General features: G+C 40.5%; 1 protein-coding gene across 2 annotated transcripts in view; it reads left to right on the forward strand.

The window, feature by feature from the left end:
• LOC124552618 (tetraspanin-31) overlaps nucleotides 1-21,304 on the forward strand; it is a 58,860-nt gene that overhangs the window by 33,849 nt on the left and 3,707 nt on the right. The window contains exons 4-6 of one of the 2 annotated variants that reach the window (XM_047126945.1): nucleotides 3,616-3,711; nucleotides 4,355-4,468; nucleotides 9,167-9,272. In XM_047126945.1, the coding sequence (XP_046982901.1) occupies nucleotides 3,616-3,711; nucleotides 4,355-4,468; nucleotides 9,167-9,241 (285 nt within the window). In that variant the 3' untranslated portion in view covers nucleotides 9,242-9,272. The remainder of the gene's footprint in view (nucleotides 1-3,615; nucleotides 3,712-4,354; nucleotides 4,469-9,166; nucleotides 9,273-21,304) is intronic. The other variant, XM_047126944.1, reaches the window with a different exon arrangement.

The following is a 21,304-nucleotide window of genomic DNA, read 5'->3' on the forward strand; positions in this document are numbered from 1 at the left end:
GCTCGCCCTCTGTCTGACCTGGACATCACTGCCTCCTAGTCCCCTACTGATAATCACCTCCCTCCGGAGGGAGGAGAACAGCAACGCAAGTTCGAGGCTCCTCCGGCATCCCGGAGGGGATCGCCCCCTCCTCCTTCTCTCTCCGAATCGGTCCAATTTATATAGATCTCGCCCTCCCCCCATCGACTGGTACTGTGGTGGACCGAGGACGTAGCAGTTGCTATCCAGGACTGCCAGTGGGCACTGCAGTGATTTATACAACTCCCTCCACAGACCAACCTTATCACTTTTAAGCATCTCTGTGCTAAGGCTTACTATCTTGTTAAGCAGAGTAAAAAGGAATGCTGCGAGCACCGAGGCAATGTGTTTCCTTCCTAGGGACGAGTGCCTCCTCATTGCAGGTTTTCTCAAAGATCTGTAGCTTCCTGGACTGCAAACGACAATCGACTGTCCGGGGTGTTATCCTATAGGGTGCACTGTCTGATGCGTCAGTCCTCGTAGAACATCTTGCGACACACTTGACGACAGCGTGGGGTCATCGTCCTACTCTGCAACCTTCCTCTGGCAGAAATCAGGAGTTGGCGAAATCCCCTTCTCTTTCGACCTGCACCAAACTGAAGCCTAAAATGAACCCTTCACTGAATGGGAATTCTTGCAGGCTCGTACCTCTTCACGTGACACGGCCTCAGGCCACGTTCCATCCACAATCAGATGATACAACACTCGGACGTTACTGAGAGGTGACATCTGCTCGGGGTCTTTAACAGCATTTGGCTAATGGTTCTCTTCCCCAGGCAAAGGGGAAACGGCATAGTTCCCCGTCCTTAAACTCGGGAAGAACCCGGCATCTCTCGACAGTTACCTACTGTTTAGCCCCAACAGTGTACTTTGTAAACTGCGTGAGAGGATGATTAACTTCAAATTATGTCGGGTCCTCAAATCTCGGTGCCTTCTGTCCCGGTATTAGTGTGGCTTCCGGGAAGGGTGATCTACAACTGACCATTTGCTCAGATTGGAAGCAGCAATCCGACAGGATTTTACTGACACCGTATTTGATCTACGTACAGCATATGATACCGCTTAGTGCCGTCACATTTTAAGTATTCTCCACGACTGGGGCTTTTGCAGCCCCCTTTCAATTTTTATCTGTGATATTTTAACCCATTGGCTCTACCGGGTTAGAGTTGGCACTTCGTTCTCCACCCGTCGGATCCAGGAGAATGGTATCCCACAGGTTTCTGTGTCAAATGTTGTACTCTTCGTCACCGTCGACAGGCTCGTAGCCCCCGTTTGGCCTCCGGTTATCCCGGCATTGTACATTGACGATTTTTGCATCCGGTGCAGCTCCCACTCGGTAGCATCTGCCAAACGTCAGCTCCGAAGCGCCATCCTGTCGACCTCTGCATCTGCCCTCTGCCACGACTTTGTTTCCTCCCTCCAAAACGTGGGTTACGCATTTTGCCGTCGACCCAGGACACACCCTGAGCCTGAACTTTATTTATGTGACCAGCACCTAGGTGTTGTAGCACAGTCCCGTTTCTTGGGCGTTCTTTTTGCTAATGAGCTGACTCGGCTGCCCCATACACCACCTGATGACTATCTACATGCAGCAGCTTAATGCTCTCTGCCTCCCGGCTGACATCTCGGGGTGCAGACCGTGCTACTCTTCTCCATATTTATAGCGCTCTGGTGTTGTCCAGATGAGATTATTGGTGTCAGGTTTGTGGCTCAAAGGTTCCTTCCATTCTGAAACTACTTGACCCTAATGGGGTGCCTCTGGCAATCGGTGCCTTTCACACTAGTCCCGTCGACCGTCTCCCCACAGAAGCTGGGATTCCCCCTCTACAAATACAATGGAACCAACTACCGGTTTCTTATGGCATCTCCATTTGACGATTCCCTGACTATCCCGTGTACCTCGTCCTCTTTGTGAACGAGGGACGTTTCCCTCCCGATACCCGGCCGATTGGAATGTGTCGCACTTTTCTCTGTCAGGAACTCCGTCTCCACTCACTGGAAAGTGCCAAGCGTGCGCGCACACACACACACACACACACACACACACACACACACACACACAACTGCTATCTCCAGATTGTTCCTATTATGTCTCGGCAGATGATTACTTTTTAATGTAGAGATGGTGTCCTAATTGGGTGCGCCATCCCCCAACAGTCATCTCATTGTCTGATGGAAGTTGTGCATCAGTGCAAAAATGAATGGTGAGAAGTGGGAAATAACAAATGTTAGTTGAATGCAGATGTGCTGATTTCGTGCTGATGACACCGATGGAAGGAAATACTGCTATCAGGACTGAGAATAACACTCTCCACTGATGTAAATTTTTCCCCGCCAGCAGGAAGATTACCAGTGTGTGAAGTTTGTAGTTTACCACTCTCAGTACAGTGTTTTAAATACTTTAATAGTGGTTTATATGCTGTCATATCGCCTGGAATTCTGTCCACCATTCTTGCTGATGACTGTGTAATGTATGACAAAATATTCCAACGATGTTGGTTCTCATCCTATAAGTGTTGGGGAGAGATGGTTAATGAGCTCTGAGTGGATAGACTAACCAGGCAGTTGTAGAATTTTTACCAATTTTAAGTGTCGTAATTTTGTTTGTCACAAAGGCAGTTTTTTCAATTTGTGGATGGATTACTGTTCTCTCGGACCCACCGCTCCAACATTTGCGTGCTGACACAAAGTAGGGGCACTGATGACTGGCTGTTCAGTGGACCAAATCTATCATCATGAAGTCAAAGCTCGGGTTTTTCTGTAATAATGGGGAAGGTCCCAGGGCTCTACTCACACTTTGGAAAGATTAAAATTATGGCAATAATTTCCTGGCTGTAGAGCACATTCCATCTAGTTGCAGGTCTTCAGAGAGTTGCTGGATTGGAAGCAAAAGATTACTTTGTCTTTTAGTGTCCACTGCATTTGAACTGGTTGCAAAGTGGCCTCCAGTTCTTCCAGTTATCACAAAGTGCAGTGGAACTTTGAGAGCACGGCATTTTCGGGATGGAAGGACTGATGACACTATCGGTTGTTCCTGTTAAACCCAAACGTTGTCACCATTGTCTATCTTTGATGGCCACAGTGTTGATGGGATGTTAAACCGTAACCGTACTTCCTCAGTTACATTGCCCCCTGTCTTAGACCACTGTGGATAATATGCAAAATTTCCATCGAACAGTGAATTGAAGTAAAAACGTACATGAAGTGTTTATTAATGAACCTAGCAATCATTATATCATACATATTTTGGCTCAATGGCTATTTTGAATCTGTTGCTTGAGAAGACCAGCTTTACTGGAGAAAGTACAAGCCACCGATCTTTAGTTCTGCATACAAGTGTGTGGACTAATTATTTTAATGGGAACGAGGGACCGATGAGCTAGCAGTTTGGCCTCCCCTCCCCTCCACCCCCCACCCCCTCTCTTTTAAACCAACCAACCAACTAAACTGCAAAAATATTTCCTTGTACCTATTTACTCAGTGAATGGATTTCATTTGGCGTGTGAATTTCTTCTTTGAATGTATCATCATAAAACCAGTCAGATGATGGTTGTACTGCAATGCTTACACATTTTCTTTTTGGTTTTGTCTTTTCAGGGATGGAACAAAATTGAAAACACGACAACACAGATGGATTTGGAGACAGTGTTTAAATGCTGTGGGTTCGATAAGGGAGACAATACTACTTTTTGTGTAAGTACATATACACATATATATATATCTTTGTGCAAACATGCCTGGTTCGACATAATGGACCTGCAGAGAGTTGACAAATAAGCAGTTCGTATATCTCGATAAGGTCGCGTACCTTTGGTTGCGTATAGCTCGCACCGGTCTCCTGTTGAGTAGTGGACAGCCCTCATCTCCAAACAACTTTCGAATACACGAAACAGATGGGTGTGCGCAACAAGCTATGTAAGAGGCCCCCAGTTTGTTTGGAGATCTCCTTTGTCCGTGATTTGTATTATGACTCGTGAGACTGCCAGCCAAATGCCTATTAATTTTTTGCTTATCTTCCCAGTCTCAGCTGGAACTTCTGGCGGGGAATTTCAGATTAGCAGGTCTGTAATTATTTCCAAACATGTTTTGTGCTCTTAGCCTTTCTAAGTATTTTGTACTTTATTATTAATATTGTGTGTTTCAATTAATTTATTTTATTATGGAATTTATGCGGTGTGTGATCTCTAATGGTATGTTGTGCTCTTGTGGAAACAGCAAAATAAGAAAATTTTTGATTATACAGTGTAAACTAATCTTGAGTGTGTTTCTACAGAGTGAAATGTTTCTGTAGTAAATGTGTGAAAAACCTGTTGATATTGTAATTTGTTTCCTGCAGCCAGACTTTTGCAACACACAGAAGTGCTCGAAGTGTGGCGAGGCCCTGCAGAACACCATCGACTATGCCTTCAAACTGTCCGGAGGGATAGGCTTGTTCTTCAGCTTCACAGAGGTAGGGGTGATGATCCAGAGGTGTGACATTGCACTATTTGATTTAAGTCTCACAAGCTTTCCCCCTTACCTTTCTTGCAAACATCCTCATTATGGTTTCTGCTTTGGTGGATAAGTCTTACATCATGTCAGAGTACTTTGCCGACTCATGTTACCTGACTGTGAAGTTTTTATTACAGTGTGGATTTAAATATTATTTCTAGACAACCTGTTCCTTGTTGATGTTATGTGGTTCCCGACTCGTGATTTGAACCTGGTATATGCTGTTCCAATTATAGTGCATTTTTATCCATGAGTGATTTTAAATAATTTGATGATGTCAAACTATACAGAAGTAAATATAATACTATTAGAAATTCGTCACTAGAGGTACAGTTGTTGTAGATTCAAGATATTGTGAATTATTACCATTGGGAATATTTTGTGATTTGGCTGAGGCTTTTGACTGTGTGGACCACAATATTCTCGTGTAAAAGTTAAAATATTATGGAATGTGGACATAGGCAGTTCAGTTTTTATTTTATCCTCTGTGGCAGAAGGCAGTGCATATCAGTTCCGTGTCGGTCGCATAGCAGTAGGCACTCAGAATTCGAAGTAGTCATACACAGTGTACCACAGGATTCTACTCTGGATCTTCTTTTGCTTCTCTGCCACTTGCTTTGGTAGAAGCTGCAGATTTGGTCTGTTTTGCAGATGGTACAAGTATAAGAATAAAAAATAATACCAGAGAACCATTGCTGAAAATGCGACTAACAAAATATTTGGAAACATCATCTGGTGGTTAAAGGCAAATGGGTATTAAATCTGGACAAGGTTCAGTACATACAGGTCAGTACGTCTCATAGAAGACCAAAAGGTGTGAAAGTAGTCTACTTTACCAAGGATGTACAAGTCATTACAGAAACCACTGCCTAGAATTAATAAAGCACCCACATTTTGGAGTATGCACAATCACTGCTACAGGTAATTTAAAAATGAAGAAACTGCTGTATTCTGTATATCTTCCCATTCACTAATGAGTTTATCATTTTTTTTTGGTGGAAATGCAATCGAATAGTATGTTCAGAGTATACAAGTGTGTGCTAAGAATTGGTTGGTAGGTTTGAGGGGTTGAAGGTGTTTATTGTAGAACAACTTGCAGAGGCCACTTGTAAAAAGTTTCAACAGCTTCATTAATGCCCCCTTTTGCTACCATTATTGACCTTTTCTTATGAAACATGGAATAGCATGAATATATTACTAAGACCAAAAACAGCTGTTAGAAAGATGCCAGGGGATTAACATTAGAACAGACAGGGGTCAAAGTAGTGGTACATGTGTGTTTACAAACCTGACAGAGCATAACACCAAAACCTAATTCTTTTACAAATTTACATCTTCTAATCTTCTACATCTTTCCACATCGAAAAGACTCCTCTATGGGATATTGTGTGTGTGTGTGTGTGTGTGTGTGTGTGTGTGTGTGTGTGTTCCTGGCAAAACTGCTTCAGCAGCCTGTTGTGTATTTGTGTATATACTTCACTTTTTCTCGTGTCAGATTGGTTTTTTTTTTTTTTTTTTTTGCACAGAAAAGGTTGTGAGTGTTAGCCACTTTTTCAGTAACATCCAAATGTTTACAGTGTCTTCAGGCAGCTGCACTTGTATTTTAGCTGATTGCTGCCAGAAATCTTGCCAAAGAAACCTTTACGATAGAGGATAGCAGTAGCTTCTTGCTAACTATTAACCAGTATGACAGTGAACTAAATTTTAAAGCCTTCAATGCCAATATGAGACCACAGAAAATTCTTAAGACTTTATTGGTTTAACCAAAAGCAGTGGAACTTAAAAATATTCCATCTGTGGACAGAAACAGTAGAAAGCCTGAATTTTCAGACATTGAGTAGCAGATATGGACATCGTTAAGGAAACCAGGAAGTGGGTCCCCCACACAAAGTAGTAAGACAACAGTTAATCCAAATGCTGTTGCTCGACATCTAGTGGCGAAGTTAGAGCAGTGAGAGACAAAGTGCACACAAACAATGTGGAATAAGAATTCTGAACTCTTAACAGCTGAAGCTAAAGAAAATGGTAGCATTAAGGTAGGATTACAAAGAAAACATAAAACTGCAGCTACATTCACTGAACTATAAGTGGCCTACAATGCAAAGTGGAGGAAAGACATAATATACGAGCTTCATCATAAAATTTCTTTCAAACCAACCACTCGACTAATTGACAGTATGATAACGACCAAGTGTTCAGAGTAGTCGTGGGATACATCATCAGCTCTCAAAAAAAATTAAAAGTGGTGTACCAAAGAGACCAGTCTTTGTACCACTTATCTTAAACCTATATACTGCAGACATTCTAGAAACAAAATCAAGGGAGTTTAGTTATGCTGACAACTGCGTACTTGTAACGAGGTGTAGCTCAGTTGAACAATCGGAAGAAATCTTAATGGCAGACCTAGATGTAGTTGGAAAGTACTTTCGTAAATGAAGACTCCAACCAAACATCACCAAAATGGAGGTTGCCTGCTTACAATAAAATATGAAACTGGCCAGAAGAAAACTCGACATACGGTTTGTGAATATGCTGCGCTTACGAGGGTTGTTTGAATAGCTCTCAGAACAGAATAGAAAAAAAGTACTTACATCACTGAAACTATTTTTATTTTTCAATCTAGTCTCCTTGTAGATTAATGCACTTGGTCCAATGATGTTTTAGTGCCTTGAACCCATCTCGATAATGAGTTTCCTCCAGCCATGCAAAATAGTTGTCAACTCCAGCTATCAGTTCTTCATCCACCAAGAAAAAATGTTCAGCTTTGGGAAGACATGGAAGTCTGGAGCCATATCAGGTGCATAAGGTGGGTGTGGCAACAGTTCATACCTTAGTTTGTGTAATTTTGCCATGGCAATGGCACATATGTGCGGGCACACAGTGTCTTGCAGATAATTTTTTTGTTTCTAGTTCTTGAATTAAAATGTGATGTACCCTTTCAGATGATATCTGGCAAGCGTGAGCAACTTCAGGCATTTTCAATCAGCGATCCTCCGTGACCATTTTGTGCATTTTTCCAATGGTTTCTGGAGTAGTCACACATCTTGGTTGACCACTGCACTGATCATCACCTAAGTTCTCCAGACCAAATTGAAATTCATTTGTCCACTTTGCAACAGTTGAATATGAAGTGTATTTTGTAAATCGGCATGAACATCCTTTGCTTTCATACTTTTCTTTAAGAAGTAGTTAATCACCGCGGGTCGCTGCATGGGAACAACGAGAGCCAAATCACCTCCACAGCTCTCTTCAAAGAGCACTCGTGTGGCACGTTTTTACAGCCAACAGTCGAATGAACATCACGTGAACAACTTGTTATGCTAGCGTTGACCTCTTGTAGTGATTGTGAGAACTTTTCAAACCACCTTCGTAGGAAAAACATCAAAGTACCTGGTGGTATTCCTTGATAGAACTGTATCTTTCTGGGAGCATGTAACAAGAATATCTGAAATATTGATTGTGAGAAATGACATCATCCAAAATCTGTGGAGTACAACCTGGGAAGCACCGGCACTTACCCTGTGAGAATGATCAGAGGTATTGTCGAATCACGCCGTATGCAGTGACTACTGGCACTGAGCCACATTCCACCCCCTCGATGATGACGCATAAATGCTCTCACATACGAGTACAAAAAGACCATTTATTTTAAAAATCTACCAGTCCATCATGATATGAATGTTGCAGACCTTAAATTACTCTGCTCTAGACGACCAACAACTAAAGGGGCAGGAGTTGCTGTGGAAAATAGTCCAACCTTACTAATGCATGGACTCAAGCAAAATAGTAATGTGCCATAGATCCCCAAAAAAAAAACATCAGGATTTGACCTGCGATGCAGAATGTGGTCTGTGCTAAAAAGAATTAGAACCAAGTATGGCAGATGTGCTTATTTTTTACGCAAATGGACTAAGCGACTATCTCCACTTGGCAATTTTTGGGAACCACAGACCATCAGACACATCGCAGAAGAATGCCCCCACAAGATTGTAGAATGGTAGACCTTAAGACTTCCAGCTGGCGACTACCAGAGTTGATAATTACACCAATAGCCTAGAGGTTTGCAAGTTTTTGTGTTATACATGTTATTCTATACATTCAACATATTTTTTGTGTGTGTCAAAAAGCCGTACGATACATATCATTACGTGGGTGTAGGGCTGAGGTTGACAGAGGGAGTATTTTGTACAGAATTTCAGACAAACCAATGAGAAGTTATGGCCTAAAATGTGTTCCCATTCTGTTGCCTGTCTTGCCCTCGCGGTGTCTTCCCTGCCCTTCCTGAGCCAGTAAATAGTTCCAGTCTACTTTCATCCTGTCCTGTTTTCTGGAAAAAGTGAGACTAGATTTTGGAAGCTGTCATTTCTTTATCTTTTTTGAGAAAAGAACTGCTGTCAAAACTCTGAACAGGTAAGTATTTTATCTGTTTGTATTTGGCAATAGTGAAAACAGTTAAGCTATTTTCATTTCCTCTTCAATATTTGTATGCTTCAGTGTAAATTGTTACTAATCTAAAATTGTGGCATGTGCACGCAAAGTCCTCAAATGTCAGTGTTTTCGTACTTCCTGTGTCACGCAGACACGGGAAGTGTTCAGTCTCGAGGTATTTGCACACGAGCTCAGTTGCACGTAATAACGGTTGTGGTTTCTCTTGCAGTTTCTCGGCGTCTGGTTGACGGTTCGCTACAGGAACCAGAAAGACCCACGAGCTAACCCTAGTGCTTTCCTCTAACCCACTAGAGTAATGTGCTGCTGGTTGCCGGGTGAGAACTAACTACTAAGCTAAGCTAAGCTAAGCTAAGGTCTTCCACATATCAAAACTCACCTGTCTCTGTCTTGGCAGTCCCAGAGGTTAGCATTCACAGTGTTGTGTGCCAGCAGGAGTCTCTCTCTCAGGAAGTATCAAGCACAGTGCACTAGTGTTCAGAAACTGGAATTCCTTCGTGTGGCATGTGGAATGATGATAACATACTGAATTTATAATTATTTGAAAGTCTGTGACGTGCAGAAGGCAGGAGACGACCTACATAAGGAAAGAACATATTGGGAACGGAATTGTAAGTGGTGGAGGAGGACGAGATGGGGAGAAGTTAACAGCCAGTATTTTCAAAGACTGAATTTCAGGCTTTAATAATAGCAGTAAAGGTTATCTGAAATTGCACCTTAGAATAAAGCTGTTCTATAACAATAGACAATAGTTGATGCTCCACTGTTGTTTGACTGGTTAAAACTGGTATGGAGAGGGGGGGGGGGGGGGGCGGGGCGTCATCAGAAATGAGAAATGGAGGAAGAAAACAACAAAATGGAAAAGTTTTTACCTTAGTATTGCACTGACAGTGAAGGAGAAAATTCAGTGGACGAACTAAAATTTTGCCTTCCAAATATTGTTTCTCCTCCTGTTTGTAAATATTTGATAGAGCATATAAAATTGGTGGTCTGTGATGTCAGGCTATCAGTTTACCCTACCTTCCAATTGCATTCAATGAGTAGAATTTGTTGTAAGATATTTGACAGAAACGTTCATTGTGAATTTTGCTTTTGCCTTTCAGAAAGGCAATTACTACCATAGCTAGTTTGCTAGTGCTGGAATCAGTTCTATAAAATGGGTTCTTATGATGCACAAGAATTTCTCTGGACTAAACACAGTATAGCTATTGACAGACAGCTGCACAAAAAATGCCAAATATTTTATTTGTTCAGTCTTCTTGTAGTAATTGCCATATTTATACTGCACAAAATTGTGTAAAAACTGTGTTGTCACGTTCTGCCATTTTGTGTATCAATACATATTAGAAGACAGGGCTAATTGATGAAATTTTAGTCCTTCCGTCGGTCGTAACGTATTCCTTTCAGTAATATATTGACTCGGACCACTAGGTAATCTACATATAGTATCAAAGACTTTGTTTCATCAGTTGTGGATGTTAATGGGCAGAGACAGCACTGTTAAAGTTGTGCTGCTCTGTTATGAAATAGATTATACCTCAAAACAAGTAGTATGTAGTGTGACAGGTGCTACTTGCTTCGATAAAACTTTTCTGGGTGTACGTATCCAAAGGTCTCGAGTCTTTTCCCAGGTCAGCACTAGGATTTTAATGTGTCACTTATCACTTCTTTCACCTTTGGTAGTGTTAATTAATGTGAAAATTTTTGGGTTGTGTGAATGTTAAACTGTAAAACTTGCTGGGTCGGTGAGTTCAAAGGTCAGAGGAAGGCAGCAGCTTAGCATCTCCAGTAAGAGCTTGCCTTGCAGAGCACTGTGGTATTCAGATTGGCCTTCGGTTTGATGACAATAAAATAACTACCTCACCTTTCAGGACTCGTAGCTTACTGAGAGGTTTTATTTGTAAAGACTCGAGTTTGGAGGGGCAATTATGCATTCTTAAAAAATTGATCAGTCTCATGAAGGCCGTCACCATTTGTAATTGTTAGAGTTCTGTGTTGCAGATGACACCACAGATGGTGATAGACACCAGTATGTATACCCAAAAAAATAAATGGCTCTTCTCTCAGTTGGATTACAAAGTGAAGAGCCTGACAAACACAGATGTGATTCGAGGATCGGGTAATGTCTTACGGGCACACTTGACAAAAATGTCATCTGTCTACAAACAGAACGTAGACATTTTTGATTGAATTTAACATCTTCTCCTCAGTGTCTTACAGATAAGCTACAAGAGGTGAAATAAATCAGCTGTAAATCGATGCAAACATGAAACTTGTTTATTTAGTATGCTAACAGAATTTTAAAATGTTCATTTCTTGCAGCTACTGGACAGTTATAATTAAAGTGCAGCTACTCACATAGGTCTAGTGTAGGCTGTGATTACCGTATGGCAGCGAAACTTGGTAGATGTTCTAATGCATTAATGTGAAACCAATTTACATTGGAAAATGTTGTTGTTGTGGTCTTCAGTCCTGAGACTGGTTTGATGCAGCTCTCCATGCTAATCTATCCTGTGCAAGCTCCTTCATCTCCCAGTACCTACTGCAACCTACATCCTTCTGAATCTGCTTAGTGTATTTGTCTTTTGGTCTCCCTCTATGATTTTTACCCTCCACACTGCCCTCCAATGCTAAATTTGTGATCCCTTGATGCCTCAGGACATGTCCTACCAACCGATCCCTTCTTCTAGTCAAGTTGTGCCACAAACTTCTCTTCTCCCCAATCCTATTCAATACCTCCTCATTAGTTACGTGATCTACCCACCTAATCTTCAACATTCTTCTGTAGCACCACATTTCGAAAGCTTCTATTCTCTTCTTGTCCAAACTATTTATTGTCCATGTTTCACTTCCATACATGGCTACACTCCATACAAATACTTTCAGAAACGACTTCCTGACACGTAAATCTATACTCGATGTTAACAAATATCTCTTCTTCAGAAACACTTTCCTTGCCATTGCCATTCTACATTTTATATCCTCTCTACTTCGACCATCCTCAGTTATTTTGCTCCCCAAATAGCAAAACTCCTTTACTACTTTGTCTCATTTCCTAATCTAATTCCCTCAGCATCACCCGACTTAATTTGACTACATTCCATTATCCTCGTTTTGCTTTTATTGCTGTCTGTCTTATATCCTCCTTTCAAGACATTGTCCATACCGTTCAACTGCTCTTCCAGGTCCTTTGCTGTCTCTGACAGAATTACAATGTCATCGGCGAACCTCAAAGTTTTTATTTCTTCTCCATGGATTTTAATACCTACTCCAAATTTTTCTTTTGTTTCCTTTACTGGTTGCTCAATATACAGATTGAATAACATCGGGGAGAGGCTACAACCCTGTCTCACTCCCTTCCCAACCGCTGCTTCCCTTTCATACCCCTCGACTCTTATAACTGCCATCTGATTTCTGTACAAATTGTAAATAGCCTTTCGCTCCCTGTATTTTACCCCTGCCACCTTTAGAATTTGAAAGAGAGTATTCCAGTCAACATTGTCAAAAGCTTTCTCTAAGTCTACAAATGCTAGAAACATAGGTTTGCCTTTCCTTAATCTTTCTTCTAAGATAAGTCGTAAGGTCAGTATTGCCTCACGTGTTCCAACATTTCTACGGAATCCACTGGAAAATAGTTGGTGCTAATTTTTTCCTATCAAGAAAGATGCACAGAAATGTTTCCACACGTAATGTATTACGGACATAATGCGGGCACAAAAGATCAAACAAGTGAGAAAGGCGTAATGTCGGTTTTATTATTAACTGCCGCTTAAACAATTTATTCAATACAAGCACCGAAGACGTCGACAAGAGGCTGTATTCGTCAGATGATTGCTGACAGCAGTTCTGAGGGAACCTAAATGATCTGTTCCCGTATACTGGCCTTCAGATCAGGTAGAGAGCCGAATGTTTCTTTCAAAAGTAAAGTCACACGGATTTAGACCAGGTGATCTTACAGACCACGCACCTGGAAAACCTGTGAAGATAATATGTTTGTGTAAGGTTGTATTAAGCAGATCTTTCACTGGGCAAGCAACGTGAGGTGTTGCCCCATCTTGCATGAGAACATTGGTTTCCACACAGTTGCATTCTTCCAAAGCAGGTATCACAAGCTGCACAAGGATGTCTCGCTAAACAGGTCAGGAGCCCATTATGTGCAAAGGCAGCTACAGGCGTAGGAGGTTAGAGGATCTTGGGGAAACACGGAAGGGTCTTTGTCTAGATGGTTGCAGATCGAACACGGGAAGAATGTATATCCGGGAACCGTCGATATAACAGTTGTAACTAGTTGTAGCTGTGTTAGGAAAGTACCAGAGCTCCAAGGGTTGATAGAAAGCACTGATGCTCAAATTGTTGTAGGCACTGAAAGTTGGAGATAAGTTCATCTGAAATGTTTGCAGAGCACCCAATGGGGTTCAAAGGGATAGGCTAAACACAGTTGTTGGTGGCGTGTTTGTTACTGTTAAAAGTAGTTTAACTTGTAATGAAACTGAAGTAGGTAGTTCCTGTGAATTAGTGAGAGTCAAGGTCATTCTTGTCGACTGGAATAAAATAATAATTGGATCCTTTTACCAACCTCCCAACTCAGACGATATAATTGCTGAAATGTTCAAAGGAAACTTGAGTCTGATTTCAAAAATGTACGTAACTCGTACAATTAGTCACTGGCGACTTCAGTTTACCCTCAATATGTTGGCAAAAAATATATGTTTAACTCTGGAGGTATGCATAAAACATCATCCAAAATTTTGCTAAACATGTTTGGTAAAAATTATTTTCAGCAGTTAGTTCGTGAGCCCACTTAAATAGTAAATGGTTGTGAAAATACGCTGGACTTCTTAGCAACAAATAATCCTGAGCTAATTATGTGTATCAAAACGAATACAGGGATTAGTGAATACAGAGTTCTTGCAGTGAGGATGAGTACCATAACTCACAAATCGTCCAAAAATAAACGAAAAATATACCAATTAAAAAAAAAGCAGATAAAAATTCACTTGACACCTTTGTAAGAGACAATCTCCACTCCTTCCAAACTAACAATATAAATGTAGACCAGATCATGTAGCTTGAATTAAAAGAAATAGTATCAGCAACAATTGAGAGATTTATACCAAATAAATTAGCGAACGACAGAGCTGATCCTCCTCGATATACAAAACAGGTCAGAACACTGTTGTAAAGTCAATGAAAATATCATGGCAAATTTAAATGAATGCAAAATCCCCAAAATTGGCGATCTTTTACAGGAGCTCGAAATTTATTGCGAACTTCAATGTGAGATGTTTATAATCATTTCTACAATGAAACTTTGTCTCAAAAGCTGGCAAAAATCCATAGAATCTGGATGTATATAAAATATGCTGGTGGCAAGACACAATCATTGCCTTCTCTTTGCAATAGCAGTGGAAATACAGTTGATGAGAATGACAGTGCAGCTAAAGCAGAGTTACTAAACACACCCTTCCGAAATTCCTTTACAAAAGATGAAGAAGTAAATATTACAGAGTTCAAATCAAGAATAGCTGCCAGCATGAGTAACTTGGAAGTAGATATCCTCGGAGTAGTGAAGCAACTGAAATCACTTAATAGAAGCAATTCTTCTGGTCCAGACTGTATACCAATTAGTTTCCTTTCAGAGTATGCTGATGGAATAGCCTCATACTTAACAATCATATACAGTCACCCACCCAACAAAAGGTCTGTACCCAAAGACTGGAAAGTTGCACAGGTTATACTAATATTCAAGAAAGGAAGTAGTAGTAATCCACTAAATTATGGCCCCATTTCGTTAAAGTCAGTGTGCAGCAGGATTTCGGAACATATTGTGTTCTAACACTATGAATTACATCAAAGAGAACAGTCTATTGACACAGTCAATATGGATTTAGAAAACATTGTTCTTGTGAAACACAAGTAGCTCTTCATTCACGCATATTGACAAGAGATTTCAAATTGATTCCGTATTTCAGGATTCCCAGAATGCTTTTTGATACCGTGCCTGTCAAGTGGCTTGTAATCAAATTATGAGCTTGTGGAATATTGCCTCAGGTACGTGATTGGATGGGTGATTTCCTGTGAGAGAAGTCACAATTCACAGTAACTCACAGAAAGTCGTCGAGTAAAACAGAAGTGATTTCTGGCTTTCCACAAGTAATTTGAGGAACCGTCTTAGGTTGTTTGCGGATGATGCTGTCATTTAATGTCTAGTAAAGTCATCAGAAGATCAAAGCAAATTATAAAATGGTGCAAAAATTGGCAAGTGACCCTAAATAATGAAAAGTGTGAGGTGATTTACACGATTGCAAAAGGAATCCATTCAACTTGGTGTACACAATAACTCAATCAAATCTGACAACTGTAAATTCAATTAAATACCTAGGAATTACAAGTATGAACAACTGAAATTGGAAAGAACACAAAATGTTGAGGGTAAGGCGAACAACAGACTGTGATTTATTGGCAGAACATTTAGAAGGTGTAGCAGACCTATTAAACACTGCCTACACTATGCTCGTCCATCCTCTTTTAGAGTACTGCTGTGCGGCGTGGGGTTCCTTATTGGATAGGATTAACAGAGTACATCGAGAAAGTTCAAAGAAGAGTAGTACAGTTTGTATTATCGAGAAACGGGAAAGAATGTCACAGACGTGCTATGGGATTTGGGGCACACATCAGTAAAATGAGACATTTCTCATTGCATAGGGATTTTCTCACAAAATTTTAATCACCACCTTTCTCCTCTGAATGCAGAAATGTTGTGTTAGCACAGACCTACATAGGGAGAAACAATCATCATCATAAAATTATGGAAATTGGAGCTTGCTCCGCGTTATTTGAGAGTGGAATAATAGAGAATAATTGTGAAGTTGGGGTGATGAGCCCTCTGGCAGGCACTTAAGTGTGATTTGCAGAGTTCAGTGCAGAAGTCCATTTCATGCAGAGGTCGTGATACAGCTGTCAGGCTGTCTGGATGTGTTCTCTTCAAAGAAGGATGGACCGAGAATGCACACGACACAGTTACGTACGGCGAGTGCAGTGGCTCTTTGGCACAAGACACAATTTGTCATACTGTCACTCTGTAGAATATTAGTCTGCCCCATGTCATCGACGTTGATCCGTGCCAGAAACCAAAGCAAATTCAAAATGTTGCAGATAATGAGGTCTCAGCTACTGCACCATCTAGGTCTTGTAAAATAAACTGTAAAGGTTTTCTGTACTGTTGACCACGTGGTGGGACAATTCTCGTGACACTGCACAAGCACTAGTACTACCCGGGGCTGCTCGGTCAGTTACAACGACAGCAACCTCATCTATAACCTCCACCGTAATAGTACGCCTTCGTCTTTCAAGTTACCCACTGAGCTGACCCGTGTTTCAGAACTGCATTACCATATTTACTCAAATCTAAGCTGCACTCGAATCTAAGCCGCACCTGAAAAATGAGACTCAAAATCAAGGGAAAAAAAATTTCCCAAATCTAAGCCACACCTGAAATTTGAGACTCGAAATTCAAGGGGAGAGAAAAGTTTTAGGCCGCACCTCCAAATCGAAACAAAGTTGGTCTATTGTAATATGAGAAACAATTTAGGTAGAATAAATGACAATACAGCTACAGTAGTTTGGTTTGAGTTGTAAGCTTAGCAGTTAAGCTTTACCAGGTAGCCATTGCTATGCGTCAGGCGTGCTTCGTCTGGTTTGAATCGGTTGCTTATTTTTCTTTGATCTGATAAGTGCCGTTCTCTTTGTTATAGGTGTTTACGTCACTCAAGGCTGAAATGCATTATTGTACTATGTCATGCATTGTTTGTCGCATTCTGATAAGATGTGTTTACGACCTGTCGCTGCTCGTGGCATGGCTTGCCTTTGTGCGCGCTACCGCCGCTTACAATAAAAAAAAAAGAGAGAGAGAGGAATTGTCTCATTAGTGAACCAATGGCAAGAGACTGCTATTTGTTGTTACTTACATTGCTGCTCTCTTTGATAATGATCAACAAGAACCAAATAATAGACTGCGTATGATAGATGTTCTGAACGAGAGTTTAGCTTAAACTTTTCTCCGTTTGAAAATCTTTGCAGATGCCTCTTTCGTACATTACATTCTGCACAGAAATTAGTCATCTTAGATTTAAAAATCTAGTCAATTGCCGTGCTTCATTTCTGATTGTATCACTATTAGGCATAAGAATAATGCGAAGATAAACATGACATGATACGTATATTCTTCCGCATTTGCTGCTGTCTCACATTAGTTTCGTATGTTATTAGGCAGGCAGGATTTAAATGAGATAGCAGCAAACACGAAAGAATACATGGAAAAATGTTTATATTCATATTATTCTTATGTTGAAGACAATACTGCATGTGATTCACAATTCATAAAAGTTCCTATTAGCAACCATCTCTTCTCACAGGTAGGAAAAAATTCAGAACGTATAGTTGGCCATATTGACAAACAACACAAATAATCTTGCCAGTCGGATTTTCGTAGTACACTGAAATGCTGCTACATACGAAGATGAACAACACGGAATTTGTGTTTACTTCGTTGGATAATGTATGAAAATACAGTGGTCGAAACTCAGGGCGGAGAAAAAAGCTCGTCTTACACTTTTTTTTTTTAATTTATTTACTGACGCAGAGGTTTTGGCGCCAGTATTTATCTTTGTGCCTGCAAAGCATGCCTGTGTAGCGCTACATATATTCGACGGCAGAAGTTAGTTGTGGCGGCACCTACCAACATTTTTCAGAACTTCCGCTTACTTTGCACTCGATTCTAAGCCGCAGGCGGTTTTTTGGATTACAAAAACCGGAAAAAAAGTGCGGCTTAGATTCGAGTAAATATGGTATCTTCTTTAAACTATTTAATGGCATTGGGCCTCTCCTCGGACCTTTCAGTTGATGATACTCTCTCAGTGCAGCACTGTAATTGCTCCACTTTACATAAAACAGTTTCACTAACATTACACGATCTCTCTTCTAGGTAGCCATACTATTCACTCACATTATAGCGTGTCAAATGACTGTGCGGATGTCTTATCGTCAGACAGTGTAAAGTGCCATATTGCATCTGCTGTCCGAAATTGGAACAATTTTTTTCCTGTGTAAACCTGTTTCGCATTATCGTACCTACGAAATTTCACCGCCGTATGATAATTACAGCCCGTACTGGACCTCCACAAGTAGCTGCACTTTAGTTATAACCACCCAATAGTTATAAAAAGTTGTATGCTGCCACATAACATTTTAAAATTCCATTTTTAATGCTTAAAGATCATTGTCTCGCCAAAGGATTATTAAAGTGAATATAAGACAAAAGCTGTCATTCCTCACAAAAGTCAGTTATCAGTGTCATTGACTGGCAGAACTGGTTAGGTTCCTGTGATGGAGAATTTGTAGCTCACCTTTTGGGACTGCCAGACTGAAACACTTGATGTGACAGGTGTGTGTCTTCATTCCTGTTAACTACTTTCTGTACACATTCCTCAAAATTTTGTATAACCCAAATAATTGTTAACCTGGTGTAACTCTGTATGGGTGGCTAGTAACAGCGGTGGATGGTTTAGTGTACTTATTTTTTTCATAATGTTCTATATAGTTGAGATTTAACCTGCTCCTTCATTGTAATTATTGGCAAAGTGTCATGTGTTCGTAATGTCAGTTTTACTAAACCCACAGTCTCAATTTAAGGTCAAGGATTTGGACTGTTCAGCGTAGAATTACATGTGATTGTAACAAAAGTGTTTTATCGTATGACATAACATCACTAAATTGTTCAAAAGTGTAACGTTTTCAGCACATGCTCAGTTATTGGTAAGTGAATAACTTTCTGAGAGTTACATTACTTTTAGTAAACTTACACTAAGATGTCATAGATGAAAAGTTGGGTTTTTGCACTGAAAGTTAAAACTTCAAATAACTGCAGGTGAATGTTTGTTAATTGGAGTAGGTATTGTGCAATCTTCTCGAAAAGCTACTGTTGTGTGCTCGATTGTAGTAATAGTGATACAGTTGAGCAGAAAAGGGGCCAACGGTGTAGACTTTTCATCAGCTGCCAATTAAGGACAGCTGACAGCAGAAGCTGTGCATTTCGGTATTGGACGCCTTCACATGATCCCCTTTAATGAGGACTATAGTGCTAGTTTTATAGCTCAGTATTAGCATTACGTGTTTTCACCTCAGTTTCACTATTAGCTCTAATCTGTTGTAGGCTTCATGGGGAGTTAAATCACTTACCGAAAATGAGTAGTCTTCTGCTAACCCAGAGCGCCGTCCACAACATTCTGCTGCAACCGAGCTCATTCTGTGACAGTTTTTCAGTGAGATGTACATCCTGCAAACACTGCATTTTGATCCGGGTTCGGTGCTGCCTTGTATTCTTGACTGAAATGACACTCTGGGCAGCTTGGCCATTGCTTCTTCTGAACGCTCTATTTGCCAAACATATCAGTGATTAAATGCAGGCAGATTGAGAGATGGACAAGACTGTACCACTACAAATCGTGGCTGTTAGTGATTTATATTCCCACCCAGAGGTGCACTTACAACATTGAACTGATTGACAGCCCTTTTAGTCAGAGAAATTAAGTGATAGGAAATGTTGAATCCATAATGGGGCCTTTACACGCTCAAGTTTGTCGGAGCAGACTGTTTGCAACTGTCTGGAGATCTGGTCTGGAGTATCCAGTTCGCATTTACACCTTCTGACCACGATGCAGCTCTCTTGCAGTCCCTAATCAGTAGTCTGAGAGTGCAGAGTATTCACTGGCTGTGGCCAAATTAAGTAAATTTGTGTATAAAATGATTATTCTGTATAGCGTTATTACTTCAGAAGTTACAAAAAGATAAGGATAAGCACATAGAAGATCACCAAAAGAGTGGCTTCTAAAATACATAACACTTTCGAGGAGCTAGAAATTGAAAGAGAGTACTGGTTTAAGTATCTAGGACAAAGCAGATTTTTTTCTTGTGGCGTATTACACTGTATATAAGGAGAATTGACATCGATGAGAAAATCAGTAAGTGGTTATAAAAGACTTACAATAAAATCGAGGTGCTAAAGCAACTGGCAGAAGCTATGCTCGTATGAAATTTTTTGCTGAGATATCACCTTCGTTGAGCCATATGTTTCCAGAAATATTTCGTGCCTCTATATACAGTACTAAAGCACTTCATCTCGTCTGCATCAGTTCGAGTGCCGCCATACTTTTCACAGGCCGAAACACTGTCTGTCTGGACAATTAAGTGCAAACATCTGAGCATATAAAGGATCCTTAAGTGCGAAGTGTGAACCAGTTGCAAGATATGTTACAACAACTGCAGAGGATTTTCATTCCAGCTCATTTGAAGATGTCAACGACTAAATAGTCCACCGTCTAAAGGGCAGAACGTTTCCACATTTTTACTGATTGCCGACTGACATTAGGTGATGGACACACGCTAATTTGTAATTTTGGATGTCATTTCATAAATTCAGCAATGTGCTTACATGGTGCTTCATCTTTCGTTGAGCATCTACTGCCGTACATCAGTTTAGTATTGTGACATGTTGCAGGTGACGCACACGTGCAGATGCAACCTACATTCACTTGACTACAGTCTCTGTTCTTTGGCTGCAGAGACCAGACATAATGAAACATTTTCTTAAAAGTTTTCACCTTTGGGGGCTGAATCTTGAAAAACATGGGACCACAATCTTTTTTATTTCTAACTGTGAAGTCAAATACCAATATTCACAGATTTAGTTTTAACAACGCTTCAGTAGTTCTGTAACAATTTATTTTCAAAAAACTTTCACCCACTATTTGACCCCTTTAGGGGTTGAATTTCCAAAAACGCTGAAACACATTTCTTTATTTCTGACTTAGAAACTAGAAACAAGCTTTTGTACTTCCAACTTCAAATTGCTGTAGTACGATATATATACTCAGAAAGTTTTCATTCGTTATTTCTATAGGGGCGGCATTTCAAAAAACCCCTTCTTAAATGATGCCTGCAGTATAAAATAAACACCCTCAACAAATTTCAAGTTTCTATCCATAGCGGTTTGGGATGGGCGATTAAGTCAGTCAGCCAGGGCATTTTGTTTTACGTGTATAAATGTACAGGTTTATTGCAGCAATGTTTGACTAAGCAAAATCAAAATATTATAAAATAGTATCAAGTTTCACCTCTGGCTGAGGGCGACACCTATTCCATCTTTTTGATCCTTTTATAAGGAATTTTAGCAAAGCGCGTTTTATCTCAAAGGAGACTGCATATAGGGTGCCGGTGCAACCTATTCTCGAATACTGCTAGATTGCTTCGCATCCATTCCAGGCCAGATTGAAGGAAAACATCAAAACAATTC

This window comes from Schistocerca americana, chromosome 10 (assembly GCF_021461395.2).
Source record: "Schistocerca americana isolate TAMUIC-IGC-003095 chromosome 10, iqSchAmer2.1, whole genome shotgun sequence".
Taxonomy (NCBI): domain Eukaryota; kingdom Metazoa; phylum Arthropoda; class Insecta; order Orthoptera; family Acrididae; genus Schistocerca; species Schistocerca americana.